Source organism: Microcaecilia unicolor, chromosome 3, assembly GCF_901765095.1.
Source record: "Microcaecilia unicolor chromosome 3, aMicUni1.1, whole genome shotgun sequence".
NCBI lineage: Eukaryota > Metazoa > Chordata > Amphibia > Gymnophiona > Siphonopidae > Microcaecilia > Microcaecilia unicolor.
Genome location: NC_044033.1, coordinates 426,925,586 through 426,948,985, shown reverse-complemented (window position 1 = coordinate 426,948,985; position 23,400 = coordinate 426,925,586). Strand labels below are relative to the sequence as shown.

Sequence of the window (23,400 nt, the reverse complement as noted above, 5' to 3'; positions counted from 1 at the left end):
CAAGATTTGCAACAAAGTGGATATCATGAGATGGGATCTACAAAAAGAATTAGAATGGTCTAATGTTTGGCAGCTAAAATTTAATGTGAAGAAGAGCAAAGTGATGCACTTGCAGTGTAAAAATCCAAAACAGCAGTATGCATTAGGGGGTGAGAGACTGACATGCAATCAGGATAGAGACCTTGGGGAGTAGTATATCTCGCTTTCATTTGTCAAAATTAATTCATTTTGACAGGTGACACGCCCACTTCCAGATTCTCAGCCAATCAGATGGGAGGAAAACCCAAATCCTGCCCATGCCCCATTGATGACATCATTAGATGTGACATCACAGACCCACCCAAGCCACATTCCTTTGCATAACTATGCCCCTAAACCCACCTTATTTGCATAGCCCCCCCCCCCCAAAAAAAAAACCAAGCCTTTCCATAACCCCACCCAAGCTTCACCCCTGTTGGTTATGCTGTCCGAAGTGATATGGTAGCCAAGCTCTTTTCCAAGATGGCAGCTACCAGTGGACACACTACATCACTTCCTGCTTCCACTACTGTCCATCATCTTGGATGGGGTCACATGATGGGAAGTGACAACAACCCCACCTCCCGACAATGCCCCCTACAGCCTCAGAGGAATGTGCGCATGCACAGCTTAACTTTTTTTTTCAAAGGAAAAAAAAATAGGTATTTTTAACCCCGGACACCGTTTTCTTCTTACTTTTTTCTTTCAAAGGGATACTTTGTATTTTTATTTTTCAGATTTAGGTTTGTCTGCTTTTAAGAATGTCAGGAAGAACTAGCGTGCTGTACAAAGCTGCCCTGCTATTTCAAGAGATCACAATGGCTCTGTGTGAGCTGATTGCTTTGTACAGCACGCTAATCTTGGCTGTGTAAAAATCAGACTACTGCCACAACCCCTCCCTCCACAACAAAAAGGCAGAGAAAAAAACACCAGACACATATTTTTCTCTCTCCTCCTCCTCATGCTGTTCTTTGTCTGTGTGAGATCAATAGGTCTGCATGCAACCTCCATCAACCCCCCCCCCTCCCCCCTTTCCCTAGCCTTCAGCAAAAATACAGGGAATCCAGGCTTTATCCCTTCCAAGAAGTGTGGACATAATCAGTAATCATATGGCAGATGTACTTTTCTTCCCTGATTTGGGGAAAAAAGTTACAGACAAGCAAACCTCTCTCTCTGCATCCCCCCTGGCCACCACCCCCTTCTACTTTTTGTTTAGCAAAACCATCAACCCAACCGACTGCAGTAAGGCTGCTGTACATAGAGAGATGCAACATGCGGCTAATCCTACGCTCCCCCCTCCCCACTCCCCTTACATGGCTCACCACCCTCCCCACTCCCCTTACACGGCTCACCACCCAACCTACAGTGCTAGTGTTGAAACACATACTGCCCTACAAAGTCATGTACAATAAAATCCTAAGCAGAATTTACTACGATCTGGAGGTACTCAGGAGTTTAAGTGGCATCACGCCTCTGCTCAAGGCCTCTAGAAAACATAATAAAGCTCTCAATAAAATACAGGTCGAAGAATGGCTTAGGAAGCACGACACTTATACCTTACAACGACCTGCTCGCATTCAGAGGTGGACACTCAGTGGCAAATGGACTTCATGGATCTGTCTATCTTCTTTTAACTACATATGGCTATAAATACATACTGGCGATTATCAACATCTTATTGAAGTATGTTTGGGCCGTGTATCTAAAAACAAAAACCAGCCATGAAGTGGTTGAGGCCTTTGAAAAGGTATTTAGTTTAGGCCGCACACCTAAAAAAATACAAATGAACACGAGTAAAGAGCTTTTAAATAAGCCTCTACAGACATTATTGAAAAGACAAGGAATCTGTAACTTTGCCATGGCCACTTTTACATCGTTATTGGTCACAGAGACGTTTAACCATAAACTAAAGTCTAAAATGTGGCAGTACTTCATGTCACGCAACACTTTTCACTTCGTAGATGTGTTGCAAGCCATGCTACATAGCTATAACCAGAGTTTTCACAGAGCCATAAGGGATGCCTCTAAATTTTTCTCCAAGTCTGAAAAACGATCTATAGAGGGAATGAGAAACTACAAATGGCCATGAAACATTTTTTAAAAAGCGAGCATGTAAGACTTTCAAAATAAAAGGCGCTTTTCAAACTCAAAATTGAACAGTGACAAAACCAAATTCCTAGTACTATCCAGCCCACACAACCCCATATTCTACCAAAAATTCACAATCAACCAATAAACATACCACATCGAAACAAAACAAAATACTAGCAATCATTTTCAACAAATATCTAACACTGGATAACCAAATATCAGCAGTAACATCAAAATGCTTCAGAACACTATGGAACCTGAGACAAATAAGAGATTATTTCCCTAGACAATCTTTCTGGATATCACAACTAGACTACTGCAATGCAACATACATAGGGTGCAAGGAAAACACTCTAAAATCACTGCAAACAGTCCAAAACACAGCAGCAAGACTGATTTTCAAGAAATCGAAATATGAAAAAGCAACTCCGTGGCTTGAAACACTACACTGGCTACCAGTCAAGACAAGAATAATTTTCAAAGCGAGTACCCTAATCTTCAAAATACTATTAGGAATGCCACCCGAATACATGCTTAACATGAATGAACTATCCTCAAGAAATGCCAGCCCAGGAGGAAGTGACGTCACGGACCTGAATGGCTGCCTAGAGAGCTAGCTCCGTTGCCACCCTCCGTAATTGAGCAATAACAGCGTTCCTCTGCTTGTTTGACGAACTAAATTAGCTATTGCAACGTTCCTCGTGCTGTGTGGAATCTAAAGCAACACTCCCTGCTGAAATAAATGGCGGCGTCTCGGAAGGAGAGTGAACACACTTTGGAGAAGCCAGCGCTCCGGACCACGCGGCGCCATGTGCTTTCGTCTGCACCCGCCTCACATTCTGACTCGGATTCCGCTCCATCCCTGTGCGAATCGGGAAAATCAACTGGCAAGCGGGGATTGCCCAAAGACTTAACGAGATTTTTAACGGAGATCCGCAAAGAAATCAAAGCGTCAAAGGAGGAAATCCTGGAAAAGATGGACGGGTTGAGCGTAGATCTCCGGGAAATGGGAGGCCGCGTTGAAGACTTGGAGGTGCGGGTGGACGAGAACGCAGAAAAATTGATCGAGACTGAAACCCGTCTTTCGAAAATACTCACCTCCTATGCTGAAATGCAGCTTAAATTGGATGATTTAGAAAATCGAGGGCGTCGTAACAACCTGCGTTTTCGTGGAGTCCCGGAGGTGGGGGATCATGAAGATGTTGGCGCCATTGTAAAGCTGCTTTGTAGCAAGCTGATAAACTCTCTAGATATCACATTTGAGCGCGCACACAGAGCACTGGGGAGACGGACAGACAATAGACCACGGGACATTGTGGTCTGCTTTACCACTTTCACCATAAAGGAACAGTTGCTACAGAAAGCGCGCCAAGTACAGCACATTGAGTATAATGATGCACAAATTAAAGTCTTTCAGGACTTGTCTGCTCACACTTTGTCTCTGAGGAAAGTGATGAAACCAGCACTGGAAGTCTTAACAAAGAATAAAATCCCCTACAGATGGGCTTTTCCATTTGCCCTTTGCTTTACTACAGGTGGACGTATGTACCGAACCCGGACCCTGGAAGAAGTGTGGAAGATACTACGAACCGAGGGGCTGGTGTCCACAGAGGGCCCACCAACTGAATTGGATCCGACCACGCGAGCCAAGCTGCAGAAATGGCAGCGAGTCCAGGGCAAGGGGAAAAAGACTCGAACAGGCACCTGAAGTTATAAAATGAACTTGTGCTGTGAGTTGCAGTGGAGAGTCGTATAAATTTGTATATGTTAAGTATGACTATATAAGTAAGAGTGCTGGGAATGGGATAACTTGAACTATGTAAAAGTAGTATTGGAAAAAGAAGAACCACTTCCATAGGGGCGAAAGTTCTGTAACATTGAGGAGGGAGGATAGCGTAAAAAGCAGGGGTAAGAAGTGAGGGGGGATGGGGGAGGGGGTCTTGGGTAGCTGTTTGGGTTAATGGGTTCTTCCTTCTATATTCCTAGTCGAGGGACTAAGAACCTCGCTAGTGGTTTCCTGGGAAGGGGGAGATGGGAGGGAGGGAGTATAGGGGGGGATGGGGAGGATTGTTCACTAGGGAATGAATGTACTATGAAGTATAGAATGGGGGACCAAGAACTATACTACTTGGGGAGAATCCGGAGAAGGGGTAAGAAGGGTTTGACACCAGAAGGTTTGAATGTTCCTCATACACTGTTTTATAGGAATGATTTATTGAACAAGTTTAATGTCTGATTTTAAGATACTTACTTATAATGTAAAAAGGCTCAATTCCCCATATAAACGCCACGCCCTTCAGCGTGAGTTACGCTTAATGTGCCCGAAGGTGGTGTTCTTACAGGAAACGCATATGTTACCAAAGCATGAGAGGCTATTGGCATCTAAAATGTATCCTGGGGTATACTGTGCTTCTGATGTTAAAGGGGGGAAAAAAAGAGGAGTTGCTATTTTGTTTCATAAAGATATCCAGGTACAGGTTCTCCACTTGAAGAGAGACATAACGGGGCGATATCTTTTTTTGCATGTGCAGCTTGAGAGGGAGGAGTTTACTCTGGCCAATATTTACGCCCCTAATGAGAACCAGGAGGGGTTTTTTAGACATCTCCATAGGGAATTGCAATCGTTCTCCCGGGGGAGGGTATTCATGGCGGGAGATTTCAATGCAACCATGCAACCTGGCCTGGATAGGTCAGCAACTCCTACTAAAGCTGATTATAACATCTCCCAAGCCTTGCAGAACTTAGTAGAAGAAATGGGTCTGTGTGATTGGTGGCGAGTGTGTCATCCGAGAGGGCGAGACTATACTTTTTATTCCCAAGCGCACCTGTCTTATTCGAGACTAGACTATGTCTTTCTGGACAGGACCCTCTCGGAGGGGGGGGGGGGAATCCGCTATTGGTCATATTACAATCTCAGACCATGCTCCGGCTTGGGTTGTTGTTCCTTCTTTAGAGGGAGAGCGAAGAGATTGCAGGTGGTCATTTAATAATTGCCTGTTGCAGGATCCTCAGATTGTAGCGGATTTCCTTCTGGTCCTGAAGGAGTATTTTGAAATAAATATGGATTCGGGGCCAGCTTTGAGTACTGTGTGGGATGCCTTTAAGGCGGTGGCACGAGGATATTTTATTAAACGTGCCAGTCACAGAAATAGGATCCATAGAGAGCGCTTGTTGAAATGTATGGACCTCATCGGGGATCTAGAATCTAAATACAGGACATCGGGTAGGGTGGCTGATTACCGTAAGTTACAAGATGTGAGATTGGAACTGACTGCGCTGCATGAGGAGAGCCTGAAGTTTGTGCATGCACGATTGAAACAGGTATATTATGAAGGGACTAATAAGCCAGGGAGATTGTTGGCTCGGAAATTGAGAAAGATGAGAGCTGATAGACATATTATGCGAGTGAAAGCTGAGAATGGTACACTGCTGTATAAATCTGCCCAAATTAGAGAACGCTTCGCTCAGTTCTATGAGTCTCTGTATAGAGAAGATGCTGCCGTGCAGGTTGGGGGGATAGACCAATATCTAGCAGATAGAGGGCTGCCGGTATTATCCGAAAAGCAGAAAATAGAACTGGATGACCCAGTGCAACTAAAAGAAGTATTGCAGGTTATTAGGGACTTGCCAACGGGCAAGACACCAGGCCTGGATGGCTTTACTAATGAGTTCTTCAAGAAATTTGCACGAGTTGGCGCCCTGCTTAACATTGGTTATTAACTCAGTTAGAGATGGGCAGGCACTGCCTAGGACTATGTTAGAAGCCTGGGTGGCAGTAATACCTAAACCTCAGAAAGATGGAGCGGACTGTGCTTCCTACCACCCCATATCAATTTTAAATACGGATGTTAAAATTCTGGCAAAAGTCCTTGCCAATCGGCTGGGGAGGTTCTTACCTACCTTGATTCACCCAGACCAGGTGGGATTTGTGCCAAAGAGACAGGCCATGGACAATGTGCGTCGAACTCTGGATTTGATGCATTGGGCTCGGTCGAGGACCTGTCCGTTGGTCTTGTTGGGGCTGGATGCGGAGAAGGCCTTCGACCGAGTCCATTGGGGATTCCTGGATAGGGTCCTGCACAGGCTCGGGATAGGGCCCTTATTTAGAGCTTGGACCCAATCGCTTTATACACGACCGCAGGCATGTGTTAGGATTAACGGAGGGAACTCGGAGACGTTTTCGCTGGGGAGGGGCACCTGACAGGGATGCCCGTTGTCCCCAATGCTGTTTGCCTTGACAATGGAGCCATTGGCTGCTGCCATCCGGGAGAACGTGAATGTAACTGGGGTGGAGGTAAAGGGGCAGGAATACAAAATCGCATTGTTTGCGGATGATGTGTTATTGTCGTTGACAAACCCATTAACTTCATTGCCTAACCTACTAAAGGAAATAGAGGAATACTCGCGGGTCTCAGGTTATAAGCTTAACGCTAATAAGTCAGAAGGTCTGGTGGTGGGAGTGTCGCCACGAGTGTACGAGGCCTTGCAGGCGTCATTTGTCTTTAAATGGTCAACTAGATACATACAATACCTGGGGGTACAGATTCCTGCGGCTCAGTCGGAATTGTTCTCGGCTAATTACCCGATATTGCAGAAAGAGATTTATAGAGACTTGGACAGATGGTCCCTTATTGGACTCTCCTGGTTGGGTCGGATAGCGGCAATTAAGATGAACATCTTGCCTCGGCTAATGTATCTTTTTCAGGTCCTTCCCCTGAAGGTACCCCGGGCTTATCTGTCTAATTTGCAGGATCGTCTGATGCGGTTTATATGGAATCAAAAGAGACCCCGCTTGGCACGGGCAATTCTGTATAGGAACAAAAATCAAGGAGGTCTATCAGTGCCGAATCTGTGTTGGTACTATTGGGCGGCACAGGCTAGATCGGCGGTAGAGTGGTTCAGAGGGGAAGATCATAAGCTTTGGGTACAATTGGAACAATCCATGGTGGGATCCCGTAAGCTGGGTAATCTGATGTGGCTACCCAATAAATATAGAGGGCGGGTTGAGTGCTTTCCACCAGCGGTACAAGCCACCTTTTATTATTGGGATCGGATGTTTATTGATCGGCAACCGCCTGTTTCGGGCCTGGCGCCCATAGTTGACAATCCGTTGTTCGACCCGAGTGTGGGGAACCCCGTGTTGGTACGCTGGGCTGAAGCCGGATTAGATATGATGGGCCAATTGCATGTAGGAGGAGAGGTGGTTTCCTTTGAGGCTTTGAGGGATGATTTTGGGTTGCGGCAAAGTGACTTTTACGTTTATTTACAATTGAGACATTTTCTGAAAGGGTCTGATTATGTAACTTGTCTTAAGAGGGAAACGCACCCAATGGAAGAAGTATGTGTGCGATATCACAGTACACGGGGGATGATCACCTATCTTTATGCAGTGTTAGCCGGGCATCAAAAGCCATCTTTGTTACATAGGAGAAAGTGGGAGCAGGAATTGGGTTTCACCCTAACGGATGAAAAGTGGTTACAGCTGGAAAAGGGGACAATGCGTGCAGCGAGGTCAATACCTATGAAAGAGAATGCAATTAAGGTCTTCTTCCGCTGGTACCTTACTCCGGCGCGCTTGCACCATATGTTTGGGCAGGTCTCAGATAGATGTTGGAGGAAATGTGACGCTTTAGGTACAATGGGCCATATATGGTGGACCTGCCCAAAGGCTAGAGCGTATTGGAGAGCAGTCCAGGCGCGCCTTCAAAGATGGATAGGGGGACCTGTGCGGTGGCATCCATTAATATACATATTGGGACAGCGACCAGTAGGTCTCAGAGAACATGAATGGCTTCTGACAAGGGGAGCCTTGCAGACAGCCAGAGCGAATCTGGCTCAGAGTTGGAAGTCTCCATTGGTACCACCACTAACACGCTGGCTTACCAAGTTACGATACGTGTGCGAGATGGAGAGATTGATTGCAGTTAAAGCCCAGGTCCTGCCTAGGTGGGAGAGAATATGGCGGCCTTTTTTGAATGCTGAGTAGGGGTATTGTCACCGGAACATCTCTAAAACGGGGCTTCATAGTTGGACACGGGGATTGGGAGAAGGGGGGGGGGTTGGAGGGAAGGGATGGTTTGGATGGGAGGGAGAGTTTTTGTACAAAAATGAAAAAGTTGAAGTTACTTAAAGAGTTCAATTTGTTCTGATACAAATTCAGATCATAGTTTACCTTTGTATACCTACTACCGCTATAATTTGAAATGTTTCTAGATGTTACTATTTTGTCATGTATCTGAATAAGTACAATAAAGACTTCTAAAAATTAAAAAAAAAAAAGAAATGCCAGCCCAGTAAACAGAAAACTACCTACTCCTACATCTACTCAACTGTAAAAACACCATCTACAAAACTATCTACACAGCAAGATTTAGCTACCAGGGTTCCATAAGGAGCATCATAAATCTCCAATTCTGAAAAGAAATGAAAACCTGCCTCTTCAAAAAAATCTACAGCTAACAACAAAGATATCACCAACTTCCTTTCAAATCTACCTCTTCAAAAACTATATGAATAAACATCACCAAAACTCTACAAGCTGTTCACAAAGCTACCACTACCTTTTCCTGTCAAATCTCTCTCTTCAAACACTCTATGAATAACCACACAAACTATAGATGCCCTCTTCACATTACACAACACTATTGTAACTGCACCAAAATGTAAACTGTAAGCTACTTTGAACCAAAATTTGTTTTTGGATAATAGTGGGATACAAGAATTCATAAATAAATAAAAATAAAATAAATAATGCTAAAGTTACAGACAATTCAGAATACAGCTTTGAGGTTGATTTATTCTTTAAAATGTTCTGATCACCTGTCAATATATTATCCCAAAGTTCATTGGCTGCCAATAGCTGCAAGGGTTATATTTAAGCTATCCTATTTAATGCATAATACAACTTAGCTCCATTTTATTTTACAAGATGTTTTGTTTTGTCAACTATAGCGCGTGTTACTTGATCGGTAAAATTATTTTCTTTTCCATCTATGAATGGTAAAATAAAAAAGAAATGCATAGATTCTTTGCTTTCTTATCAGGCATCTAAACTAGATAAAAACATTCATCTTTTGATAAAACAGGCATCAAATGTATTATTTCAAATGATTGCTTAAGACATATTGTTTCTGATTTATGGAAGGAAGTGATTACATTAGTTTTTAAATGATTCATTTTGTAATTGTATTTCCTGGTTTGTCCAGTTTCTTTGTAAGTTGATGGTCTGGAAAATCTGTCTGAGAATAGAGACCCCTGGGTCCGGGTTGAAAATGAAGAGCTGCCCAGAAATTTAATGTAACAATTAAATTAGGGGAAACAAAATGCTTGCAACTAGATGATTCTGCTTACAGCAACTAAAATGATAATAATTTACTGAACATTGAGCTAATGTTGAAATAACTTGGGAGAGATGCTAGACATAACACATATTTCTGAGGTTAGCAGAATGATAAAGAACACAAAACCATATCCCTAATCAATAAATTTAATTACATCTTGCTTTTGGGAAATTATAGATTTGTGAGCATTAAGTGACTTAAGATCCGTTGCCTGACCAGACACGCGACGCTGAATTCGAAAGATAAAATATAGGTCAGATTGTTACTAATATGCTGGAAGGACAACTGCTGACATGTTACAACAATTTTCCATGATTCTGCTTAACCTTCATAAAAAAGGTAATGATTAATGAGTAATGTTTTACATGTGATGCTGATAACATGTGATTGGTTCCTGAATCTAATGATGATGTGGCATTGATTGCTTACCAATAAAAAGAAGAGGGCTGAAGTATATCTCTGAGCAAAGCCCTGTAGAATTACTGCGGTTCAAGAGACTCAGGAGTTTGCTCCGCATTGGCCTTTGCTTTTATTTATATACATAAACTAGTAGAAAAAGCCCATTTCTCATTGAAATGAAACGGGCGCTAGCAAGGTAATCACCTTTTGCCATTAATGTTTTTAAGGTAAGTTCCAGCGTCCCTCCTCACTCCCTCACTCCCAATTCCAGGGTCCCCCCTCCCTCCCAGTTCCAGGGTCGTCGTCCCTCCCTCCGAGTTCCATGGTCGCCGTCCCGCCCTCCCTCCCCTTCCAGTTGCAGGCCCCCTCCCTCCGAATTTTAAAAGTCATCCTGACTTACCTCGTCGGGGTTACGATGGCCGGCAGCAGCGGTAAAAAGCGTGCAGGCTCAGCACTTTCTTCAGTTTTCCCTTCTCTGTCTCTCAGCTCTGGTCCCACCCTCATTTCCTGTTTCCGCAAGGGCGGGACCAGAGCTGAGAGACAGAGAAGGGAAAACTGAAGTAAGTGCCGAGCCTGCACGCTTTTTACCGTACGAGGTAAGTCAGGATGACTTTTAAAATTCGGGGGGAGGGGGCCTGGAACTGGAAGGGAGGGAGGGAGGGGGGACCCTGGAATTGGGATGGAGGGAGGGGGGGACGGACGATGACCCTGGAACTCGGAGGGAGGGAACGAACTTCCGGTGGGTGAATATTATATGCAGCCTTCCCTTCCCTCCCAGGGCGGGGCAGTGAGAGCGAGTGTGATTGCCTGTGGTTGGTTCCTTCTCCATCTGACATCGCATTTGTTTCCCTGGCAACTATACAGAGTTCCCTCAAGGGCGGGGCAATTACGAACCCTACGAAAACTACACAGCTTCACTGCCACACTGCCACAGAGTCAGCTTCAGAACGTTGGAGGTGCGAATTATTATATTAGATATATCTTGTGTATGTGCTTTATTTCAATTTCACTTGACCTCTTCAGGGTAATCTAAGATAAAGAACTGATAGGTCCCCTGGTGGGGGAGGGCATATAAAGATCAGCTTAGCCCAGAACATTATCAGTCCAGTTTCTTCGTACGCAACCCGCACTGAACAGCAAAACATTGTGGGCTATAAAAATAAGGTGTTATGTTATTTTATATTACATTTCTTCATTTTTAAGCACTAGATCCAGCATCGTCCCTTCCCTTGTGGGTTCCGACACCATTTGTCTGAACAAAGCACTTTGTAGGGCATCCACAAACTCTTTGCTTCTTTCTGATTCTGCAGTTAGGATGGTCATATCAAAACTAGGAAAATTGAAATCTCCTATTAACTGCACTTCCCCCTTCAGACTCAGTTTATGGATACCTGCAACTAGATATTTGTCCAGCTTTTTGTTTGAGTTTGAGGCCTGTAGATGACACCTGGGTGTACAGAGCTTCCATCTTCTCTTTTCAAGCTCCTCCAATCCCCAGGTCCCCTGTACTTCAGTTGCTTTAATATTGTTTTTCATATACAGTGCCACTCCTCCACCCTTTTGGCCATCTCTATCTTTTCTAAAAAGGTTATAGCCTGGTATGATTACATCCCACTCATGATCACTGAACCATGTATCTGTGATAGCAATAATATCCAAGTCAGCCTCTAACATCAGGGCTTGCATATCCTGAACTTTATTACCTAAACTACAAGCATTTGCTTTCCAGCAACATTTTACTGATATCTTCTGTATAGTGTTTCACCTATTCTCCCCTTCCCTTTTGTTGATGATGGTGTTAACATTACTTTCCCCACTCCTGTTGCATTTTTGCATTTTCTGGGTGTGATTTTTTGATTTCACCTGCTTCCCCTTGTCACCCCTACACTCTTGTTTAAATGCCTAGTAACATACTGTCTTAATTTCTCAACAAGCATCCTCCTTCCTGCTATAGAAAGATGTAAACTGTTCTCACAATAAGGCCTATTGTTTTTCCATATATTGCCCCATTCTCCTATGTATCTAAAATCTTCTTGCTGACACCAGGCTTTGAGCCACTTACTGAACTTCTCTACAAAGTCTTTCCTCTCCCTTACCACAGATAGGCAGTACTTCAGAAAAGGCTACAGTCTGTACCAACGGACTTCAGACCCTCCCCCAGCTTCTGGAAAACTCTCTGTGCTTCAAGAATGCCACACTTGACCAGATCACTTGTCCCCAAGTGGATTACAATATCAGTTTGAGAATCCTTACTCTCTTCTTTGATCACAGTTAGCATATGGATGGTGGCTCTGCTGGCTGAGGATACAGGATAGGAATTTAACTTTGTTTGGACCCATGGATTGAGGGTCCAATGCACAAAGCTTACTGTGGTTGCAATGTTTGCTTTAGACCGATTGCAGATGGTCTAAAGAAAACATTTAGTGTCTAATGGACAAACGGTGTTGAATAGCTTTAGCTGTTTGCTGTAGCAGCTACCGAGAATCCAATGCAAATGTATTACGATGAGATCAATAGTATTATAATGAGCAATTCTTGTGATGCACAGAAAAGAGCACCTACATCTAACAAGTAAATTTATCCAGCAGGTTTGGAGCCATCCTTGTATGAGGGAGACTCTACCCTTTTCCCACCAGCAGCAGCATGAACAGACTGCTCTTCATTGGTCAGGTCCCGGGAACCTAGAGACACAAGATTTCTGCAGACCACTTCCCCAGTTTAATCTTTGGTCTGTTACAAATCCTTCTTTTCAAAAACTACTTTGAAATGAGTCCTTTCTTTTCTTTGAAATCTCATTGTAACCTGGAAGCTAAAATGGAGAACACCAACTTCAAAGAAATACAGACATGGGCAGGGTCCGATCCTGGGATTCTGCAGAGGATCTGATCCTGATCCTGCGATCCTAGAAACATGGTAGCAAAGTGAACCCCGGATTTGGCAGACAAAGGCAAGATCAGGGATCAGTAGCGCGTGCAGCAGAGGAACAAAATGATTCCTGGGAATGCGCACAACATGGATGCTTACCGAGCGACTGTTCTGCACGTGTGCTAGGCACTTTCCCTACAAGCTGCTTGCTGAAATTCCATGTATCTCATTTGCATTCGATTCCCTTTCGGCATCAGTCACTGTTTTGGAATCAGTAAGCTGAACTGCAGCTGCCGTATTTAACGGCAACTTTTGAGCATCAGGGCCTGAGACCCTAAATTAATGCCTCTAATAATGGAGTCCCCTAAAAAGAATGTTTAGCTTTGTGCTGTTTTGTCAGTGGTTTGTGTGTGCATTCTGTTTGATTTACATTCCTTCTTTGTAAATTCACCTCAAAGTTTATTTACTGTGCATCAGAATAATCTAATACAGCAAAATAATTATGTAGGGGCAATAACTGATAGGGAGGATGCCTCTGTCCACAGGTCGCAATCTACCAGAGCCTACAGTTATCCATCTATTCTTGGTTTGTTTTATCCACTGTGGCAGTCGTGGTAAATTGGCTGCAGGCAATACAGTCTTGGAAGAACCTTTAATTGAACCTAATTCTTGTCTGAGCCTGTTGATCTCCTCTCTCATAGAAGAGAGTTGGAGACAGATGGAGCAAGCCCTAAATGACCATATGGCTATCCTTAGGACAAATGAGCCACAATTATTACACTGAACGAAACCCATGGAGATTGGTTGAAGTGAGTGTGAACAGGTGTCCTATGGTGAGGAATACAAATCAGCAAAATCACATACTGTGATTGAAGAATATTGCTACTTAGTGGGTTACCTATATAAGAACAGCAAATCTAGGGGTGGGAGGAAGAGAATGTAAGTGTAGTGATCTAAATTTCTAAAGCTAGACGCTACTACCTATGAACAGTATTCTCAAGAGACTATAATATAGAATGACTAGCTAGCCTGAAAACAAGCTGCTTTTTTTCACATTTTTTAAATTTATTTTTAAAGAACACATGGATCTGCCACCACAGAAGCAATTAGAGCAAATTAAATCAAAGCTATACAGATATAAAACAGATAAGAGAAAATACTAAATATTAGTTAGCCAAGCAATGAAATACATAGAATAAAAACTGTGAACTTAACCTGGAAACTCCTCTCAGCTTCTCTGCACTTCAAAAACCAGGATATCAGGGACTGACAACACTGAAGAATTTTAACTAACTGTATTTTGCTTTTCTTCGTGCGAGGTTGTATTCACCATACCCTGATACAGTACAAGTTATCTATGATGTATATTTTAATTACTTCTTCTGATGCATGAACAGAATCGAAATTCCATATATTATTATCTTGAGCAAGGGGTAGAGAGGAACCATAAACAAAGTCTCACAGACGCCACAAAGGAAGGTAACTATCCTGTAGGATTCTTCTATGCAGTTTGCTAAATCCAATTACCAGATGAAAACCAGTATAATGCCATTTTCAAAGACATAACAGACCATATTAACCTGATGTAGAGGTATAAATTAGCCACATATAATAGATTATTCCAATGAATACATCATTAAATATAAGCATGTGTTATTAATACAGTTTTTATTCTTATTTTTTTCAAAGCATCATTTATTTTTTCTATGCCTCTCTGCCAGTGATTATGTTTATCATTTTACTTCTGATGAGAGGGCCCTTCGTAAGAGCAATGAAAATAAAACATTTCCTTAACAGGCATCTATTATTTATGCTGTCTCTCTTCCCAAAAACAGTTATCAATAAACTAAATTTGTTTCTAAGTTCAACTAAGAGTTTTGCTGCTATTTAACTCATGGTACATTACTTCCCGAATGGATAAAAAGTCTCCTTGAAAGAGGAGAAAAAAAAAACAATTTTTTTAAATCAATTTTCATCAACCACTTATCAAGAACAATTAGACCAAGCAGAGATGAAAGCCCCAAAGGATAAAACTGACCCCATCTAATAAGCACTTATTTGATTAGAATGATAATGTGATACACAGGGGAAAAAAAAGAGCAAATTAAAGGAAAACCAAAATTTTCTTCTCCGGTATGAATATAACTAGTTCAAAACAATCTACACTGTAGTACAATGGCTGAAATTAAACATTATACTTTGTAGTTAAGGTATGCACACACATGCGTAGTGATGATATTTTTTTAATGACAATGTGCAGCTGTATTGTCAATTACCTTGCAATAATCATCACTGTGGTCCAAATCATTCCATTAGATAGTTGGGAGGAGGGGGGGGAGGGTTGGGGGGGGTCATTTTTCGGGGGGGGGGGGGGGGAGACTCTGAAAATTGAATGGTATTTAACATATCCATTCTTCTGTGAGCAAATGACAAGAAAAATCAGCATTTCAAGCCTATATATTATGAAATTAGGAATATGGATACAAACTACAAATTTTGATTCTTCTAGCTATCTACTACATATGCTAAAATAAACATGTTGCATTTTTATACTCCAATTCTCTCAGATCTTCATCTTCAGAGAATATTTTTATTATTTATTTAGATGCAAGATTTATGTTTCACAAGCTAATCTCACAAAAAAATATATACTGTGAATGTAAAACAGTGCAATGACTAGTTATGCATATTTGTTACAAAAACAAACTACAAACAGGCTTATCTTCGAAAGAGAAGGGCACCCATCTTCCGACACAAATCGGGAGATGGGTGTCCTTCTCTCAGGGTCGCCCAAATCGGCATAATCGAAAGCCGATTTTGGGCGTCCTCAACTGCTTTCCGTCGCAGGGATGACCAAAGTTCACGGGGGCATGTCGGCAGCGTAGCGAAGGCGGGATTGGGGTGTGCTTAAGAGATGGGCGTCCTCGGCCGATAATGGAAAAAAGAAGGTTGTCCCTGACGAGCACTTGGCCAACTTTACTTGGTCCATTTTTTCTTGTGACCAAGCCTCAAAAAGGTGCCCGAACTGACCAGATGACCACCGTAGGGAATCAGGGATGACCTCTCCTTACTCCCCCAGTGGTCTCCAACCCCCTCCCACCCTAAAAATAAAAAACTTAAAAATGTTTTTTTGCCAGGATCAAATGTCATACCCAGCTCCATGACAGCAGTATGCAGGTCCCTGGAGCAGTTTTAGTGGGTGCAGTGCACGTCAGGCAGGTGGACCCAGGCCCATCCCCCTACCTGTTACACTTGTGGTGATAAATATCAGCCCTCCAAAACCCACCCGAAACCCACTTTACCCACATGTAGGTGCCCCCTTCACCCCTTAGGGCTATGGTAGTGGTGTACAGTTGTGAGGAGTGGGTTTTGTTTTGGGGTGGGGGGCTCAGCACCCAAGGTAAGGGAGGTATGCACCTGGGAGCAATTTGTGAGGTCCACTGCAGTGCCCTCTAGGGTGCCCAGTTGGTGTCCTGGCATGTCAGGGGGACCAGTGCACTAAGAGTTCTGGCTCCTCCCACGACCAAACAGCTTCGATTTGGTCGTTTTTAAGATGGGTGTCCTCGGTTTCCATTATGGCTGAAAACCGGGGACGGCCATCTAAACATTTAGGTCGATCATCTCTAAGGTCGATCTAAATGTTGAGATTTGGGCATCCCCGACCGTATTATCGAAACGAAAGATGGACGCCCATCTTGTTTCGACAATATGGGTTTCCCCGCCCCTTTGCGGGGCCATCCTGCGAAGACGCCCTCATGAAAACTTGGGTGCCCCGTTCGATTATGCCCCTCAAAATGTCACAAAATTCCAAGCTTTATAAAACTCTTCAGATTAATAGGTGTGTACACATATGCTGCCTACAATCTTCTTGTGGGACAACAGGGAAAGACAGAGGGGATGCCCTGTTCCTGATGAGCACTGCCTTGAGTACCTTGTGGAGAAGAGCCATCACAGCCTCTTCAGGAGATGTATAGTCCAGGACCTCGAGCATCTTAGCTCTGGGCTCATCCTCCACCTCTAAAGGAAATGGAATAGAATCAGCCATTTCTTTCACAAAAGATGGTAAAGAAAGGCTCTCCGGCAGAGACTGTCTCTTTTCAGGTGATGAAGAGGGCTTGGGAGGAATCCCATAATACTAATTAGAGGAAGAGTATCTGGGATTCTCCTTCGATTCCCATAAGCGCTCCTCCTCAGTATCAAACAGCATCTCCCTATGGGATGTCCAAGACTGGGCCTCGAGAGTGGCGTCAAGAGACTGTCTCCTGCCTCAACTCCGGAGAAATTTCCTCCACCGATGTCGAGGGGGTACTGGCCTGGGTGACAGTTGACACCGGGGCAGCAAGCGTCAGAGGCCGTACCGCACGCTGAGGGCCAGGGGGGGCCACAGCGGGAGGTATGGCAGGCACAAGCAACCCCGATACTGAAGCACAGCACTGCATGAGGCCATCCAGCAGCTCAGGGAGCAAGGCTCGGATGCACTCATTGAGGGCCGACACCGGGAAAAGCTGGGGCGTCAGCTGAGGCACAGGTTGCAGAACCGCTGGGGCCAATAAGGGAGCAGGATCTTGGCTGCTTGGAGACAAGCGCATTGGCACCTCCTTTATGGAGGGAGAACAGTCCTCCTGGTGCTGACACTTCTTGGGTGCCGTGTCCCTAGGTGCCCCAGAGCTCCTGGTACCATGTATCAAGGGTGACTGATGATCATGCTTCTTGGCCTTCACCAAAAGCACATCACCCATACTCCTCAGTGCCGACCAGGATGACATCGAATCCTCACGTCACCTTGGTGTTGGGTCTGACAATGGACGGTACTGGGGGGCCTGAACAGCTGGAGGACTCAAGACAGGTGGAGACCCACTCGATGCCTCACTGTTCCCAGTGTCTTCAGGTCTCGAAGCAGCCATGTCTACCCAATGCTCCCGATGCCAGTGTGACACTCTATATCAATACCGATGCCTCCGACCTCAATGCCAATGTCAAGGAAACGGACCTGGCTCCAAAAATCTGCCAGGAAACCTGGGTCCTCTTCTTCATACAAAGACGGAGAACTCAGCTAGCAGGGCTATAGTCAGGCCCCAGACACTGCAGACACCACAAATGGGTGTCCTTTCCCGAGATGGTCCAGTTGCACCGGGTACAACACTTGAAGCCACTGGGAGTCTTCCTGGACATGGACAGGAAGACCTCACCGGTCAAATCAAACGAGTCAATGGTACCTGAAAAAGGGACGAAGGCATGAAAAAAAGGAAGTACCAACCAGAGTCAGGGCCTAAAAGCAGCCCACATTGAAAATTAAAGGAAACTTAAATGCGAGCAAACAAAACTAATAAACTGAAGGGGGGGGAGGTGTTTTGTTTTTTTGAAAAAGAAACAAAGCTATAAAGAGAAATGAAAGGCCGAAGGTACTCAAAAAAGCTCTAACACCAGGCGTGTGAAGAGAGACCAAAAAGCGTAACTTCTCTTCATGCGGAAAAAAATGAAACTGAGTGGACCGTGTTCTCGCAGTGGGCGGGAAGGCATTCGCACATGCATGGTGGAGCACAGCTTGCGCTTCACAAAGCTCTGATTTTTTACTTTGGCATAAATGCCAGACCGGGTGACACAGATCGGCATCTACCCATGTGTGAGAATATGCAAGCCTGCTTGTTCTCAAAGAAACTATCGTCCTACCTCTTCAAAACTACCTCTCCGAAAATTCTATAGATAACTACATAAACTACCGATGTTCTATCCATGTCATAACGGTAAAATACTACTGTAATTCTCACCTAAAATGTAAATTGCAAGTCACTTGGAACCAAAACTTGCTTTTTTGGATAACAGTGGGATACAAGAATGCATGCATGCATGCATGCATGCATAAATAAATAAATAGATAAAGAAATAAATCTTTTTAAAAAATAAATCAGTGGGAAATCTGTGCTTAGTGATATTTTTTCCTGCACCCACGTTCCATCTACCTTTTTTTCCAGCCCTTTTCCCTGCACCCATACTTCAGCCCACCTCCCTGCACCCTCTTGCCATCCAACTTTTTCCTGTCCCCCCCCCCTGCATACACACATCTTTTCTCCAGCCCCTCTAACCTTACTCACACACCATTCATATTTTTCCAACCCCCCTCCCTGAACACACACACAACTCTATCCATTTTTATTCCAGCCCTCCTCCCAGCACCCACTCCAGTCCCCTTTCCTGCATCCACACTCCTTCCATCTTTTTTTCCAACCTCCCTCCCTGCACCCATACTCCATCCACCTTTTTTTTCCAGGCCCCCCTACACACACACACACACATACACAATCCATCTTTTTTCCAGCCCCACTCTCTACATCCACACTCCAACCCCCCTATCAGTCCTCAACTGAAACTCATAACATTAAAAAAACACCTACCACTTTGGTGATGGTTAATTACCACTGTGCAAGTCCTCTGAGTCCTCCCTTAAGTAATTCAGTACTGCATTTGCTCATTGACTGGGCTGATGCAGCAAGGCTCACACTGACACATGCACAGGTCAGCTGCACATGGAGGTCACCACACACATGCGCAAGTAGATCAGGTGAGCTCTGATGCTGCTGACCTGTGAGCCTTTGCTGAATCAGCCCGGGCAGAGAGCAAGCGTGGTTGCACAGAATTATTGGAGGGAGGAGGAGGCAGTACTTGGACATCTTGGAGGACCCCGGGTATATAGGTATCACCAAGAGGCTCATACACTCCTACAGGAGGTGAAGTGGGAAGTGCTGCCAAATCTGGGAAAACTGCCACTGAGAACCGGCTGCAGCTTCTTGAGAGCACATACAGCTGCAGAGCCAGCGAAAGGCAGGCAAGAGGAGATCCCCGCGACATCCCCTCTTGACCGTGGCACACCTGGGGAGCGGCCGTGGAATACTGGTGGACAAATACTGCCTTAAGGGAAAGAAGGAAGAAAATCCCGAAGGAAGGGAAAGGGTAATCTAGGGCAAAAATACCAGTGAGGGAAGGCACAAAAGCTCAAAAAGCCAAAAACACACAAACACTGTGAGGAGCCACGGCCAACGCTTTCTCTCCCACAGATAAAGAGAAACTGATGGTTCTGCACTTGCCCATGCATGGTGGAAGCGCTGCCATAAGCTCTTAAAGACATAGTATGCTAAAAATCTGTTCAACACCAGTCACCATGGATGACATCACCCACATGCGAGAATCAATTAGCCTGCTTGTCCTGGGAAACTGATTAGTAAGCTGTGCAGAAAAAAAGCTCATAATTACATAAAATGCATTTAAGGGCCTTTTTACTAAAGAGTGTGTGTTAGGTAATTAAGGCACAAATTAGCAGTAACTGGTTTTTCATTATATAACAGTTAGTGCATGCTAATTCACACATTAAGGGCATTTTGTGTTATGCTGCAGTAACTAGATAGGGCATTGGCAGAGAATGGGCATTCAGAGTATACTGCAGTCAGTGCACAGTGTACAGACAATTGTGCAGTTGATTTGAGTCCATTTAGCACTTCCTAAATAGGAGGCAATAAGTGTATCCACACTAATTGCAACCAGGGTATTGCGTGCTAAAGGACATTTTAATGTGGGACCTGCAAAGGACATGCTGGGCATGTCCTTCAATAGTTGCCATGTTAAATTTGCACTTACTGCATGTTAATTTATTGCATTAAGGTGCGGTAATTGCAAAATCTAACACACATTAGTAAAAAGGCTCCTTAGTTTCAAACGTAAATATTATATTTAATTGATACTGAAGACAATACTCACCAAGATACTGTGCCTCTATACCATGAGCCAAATTAGGATGCTAACATTTTAAAAATTCTTTTATAACAAAAGTCATGGTGCTTTTATGTAAATAGGGACATTTGAATGTTTTGAGTGTGCACTTTTCAGGCTTAATGGTAGAACAATCCCCCAGCTGTCTCTCAATAAAATATATCTTGCTACTTTTCAGAAGAGGCAAAAAGAGAGATTAAAGGGTTTGTACTCACTGTGCAGAGTATTACCTGGCCATATCCATGCAGGGATCAGTCAGGCTGTTGGAAGAATTGAAATACACTCTGCCAGCAGTAAGCACCAGTTCAATGCTCTTCTCATAGCTGATTTTGTAGTGTGCTTTACCTTTCAAGGCAGTGTTACCTTGGGGATCTATTGGCAAAGAACTGCACTGCATCATCTGCCCGGCCAAGTGGATATTCTCGAGGCGGCCTGAGCACAGCAGGCTTTCTGTAAATATCTGCAGCATTAAAAAAAAAAAAAACTCAGTGTTTTATTACAATGATGATTATTTTAGTATTATTTATTTGAATTTAATTCACATCTTTTTCAGTTGCAGCTCAAAGTGAGTTACATTCAGGTACGCTAGTTATTTTGCTGACCCCAGAGGGTTTACAATCTAAGTTTGTACCTGAGGCAATGAAGGGGTAAGTGACTTGTCCAAGATCACAAGGAGCAGTAGCAGGATTTGAACACAAAGCAAAGAGGATTTTGTTTTCTGAGGAGCTGGGTCACTAAAACCATTACATTCCAAAACAGTAAACTGCAGGAAAAGGTAAATAACCCAGGTGAATTTAAGCTACATTCAAAGAGATCCTGGTCATTTCAGCTCTGCAGTCAACTCTGGTACTACAGTCAATGAGGAAACAGAACTCTGAAAAGACTGGTGTGTTCCAACATATACAGAAATAAAATTGATTTTCCTGGGATGCTATTAATACAGTTTATTCCAACTGCTGAATTATAGCAACTGTGCATATTAGTAGATTATTACCAGTATCGTCATAAATTTTGGGCTGTTTTTTCTATAATTAAAATGAAACTGCTCACTGTTTTGTAGATGAATTTATCCCTTTAGGGTTATTACACAAATAGCAGTTTAACTTTAAAACAGTCAGGTTATCCATATATATTTAGGAGCATACATTCTACAGTCCTACCCAATCAGATAGGGCCACTGAACACCGGGCATAAATGTAAGCAGATAAATCATCCACTTATCTTTATGCAGCAGCCTTGCTTCTGAACACTGACCACCAAGATTTTAGGCAGTACATGTAAAGCTGCTGAATAATTTACAGCTTCTGTTAATTTTACTAATTACAATCTACCATATTACACATTCGATTATTAGACATTATAGTGTTTTTGAATGCAGAATGACAATTTCAGGCAATGACATCATTCAGCAATGTTATCCTACTATATAATACAACAACACAGAGAGAGTCCAAAGTACAGAACAAAGTCCAAGATACAGCAAAAAGAACCAAGAGCCTTCAGAAATGGGACGTAGTTCAATCGATTTTCCAATATGGACCAGACACGCCCCATGTTTTGACGCACAGCGCCTGACTTGTCCAAGATCACAAGGAGCAGTTTCATAAAATGTTTGGTAGAGGAAGGATTTTCAGCAAGGGAAGAAAATGCACTGATTATTTTAAGTCTATCTTAGATGTGTAGCTGCTTTCATGTTTATAAGATATTATATATGGTATTCTAGGCTTCTGTGGGGACAAACAGGATGAGAATGTAAACCACACTGAACCTTGGAAAGGGGATATTAGCAGTATACAAGAATAGATTTGATAAGAAAGTCCTCAAAGATGGGTGATGTCATATGACAGAGCCTGTATAGAGAAGTTTTCCCAGAAACTTTTCAGAAGCAGCGCTGTGCATGTACATCCTTTACCTGCTCATTGCTGTAACAATATAAATCAAAAACTGATAAAAACTCAAATTGCAACGTAGATAATGAAGCATAGGAGTGGCCTAGTGGTTAGGGTGGTGGACTTTGGTCCTGGGGATCTGAGTTCGATTCCCACTTCAGGCACAGGCAGCTCCTTGTGACTTTGGGCAAGTCACTTAACCCTCCATTGCCCCCATGTAAGCCACATTGAGCCTGCCATGAGTGGGAAAGCGCGGGGTACAAATATAACAAAAATAAAATAAAATAAAAAACATGAATATAAAATAAAGGTGAATAAAAAGGTATAAGGTGTGAAACAGACATACATATAGAATCTTTAAACTAAAAATGAAATCTATGCTCATTATAAATGAACATTGACATAGTCCCATTATTTGAACACAGAAAAGCTGTGACATGGTCACGTTATTGAACACAGAGACTGTGTTTACAAAATTAATATTGCAACTGAATATAATGACTATGGGGCACTTTTACTGAGCCGCGAAGGTACCTACAGGCACCCAATGAGCGCCAATTTGGAGTTACCGCCCAGCTACCGCGTGGCCCATGTGGTAATTTCATTTTTTTATGCGCGCCAGAAAATGCATTTTATTTTCTGGAAATGGCAAAAATAGGGTAGTAACTCCGACTTGATGCGCGTAGGCGATTACCGCACAGTTAACTTGAGAGACCTTACTGCTAACTCAATGGCTGGCAGTAAGGTCTCAGACCCAAAATTGTCCATTTTGAGTCTATGACCTCACTGCCAGCCACAGACTTAGCAGTAAGGTCTCTCGCATTAACCGTGCGGTAATCGCCTATGCGCATCAAGTCAGAGTTACTGTCCGATTTTTGCCACGCATAGCAGAAGAATTTAACTGCATTGGCCCTAAAGAGGGAAGGGAGCTCCTCAGTATTTCTTAATGCAGAGAATTTGACTAAGATACCTTCAGTGGGCATTTTGAACGACATTGGTATGGCTGACAACTGTATGCTCATGGTCTCCTCTCCATG

At 43.4% G+C, this 23,400-nt stretch overlaps 1 protein-coding gene across 1 annotated transcript in view; it reads right to left on the bottom strand.

Moving 5' to 3' along the window:
* NBAS (NBAS subunit of NRZ tethering complex) overlaps positions 1-23,400 on the bottom strand; it is an 892,343-nt gene that overhangs the window by 541,210 nt on the left and 327,733 nt on the right. Inside the window, exon 30 of the mRNA XM_030198850.1 lies at positions 20,705-20,934. Within this exon, the coding sequence (XP_030054710.1) occupies positions 20,705-20,934 (230 nt within the window). The remainder of the gene's footprint in view (positions 1-20,704; positions 20,935-23,400) is intronic.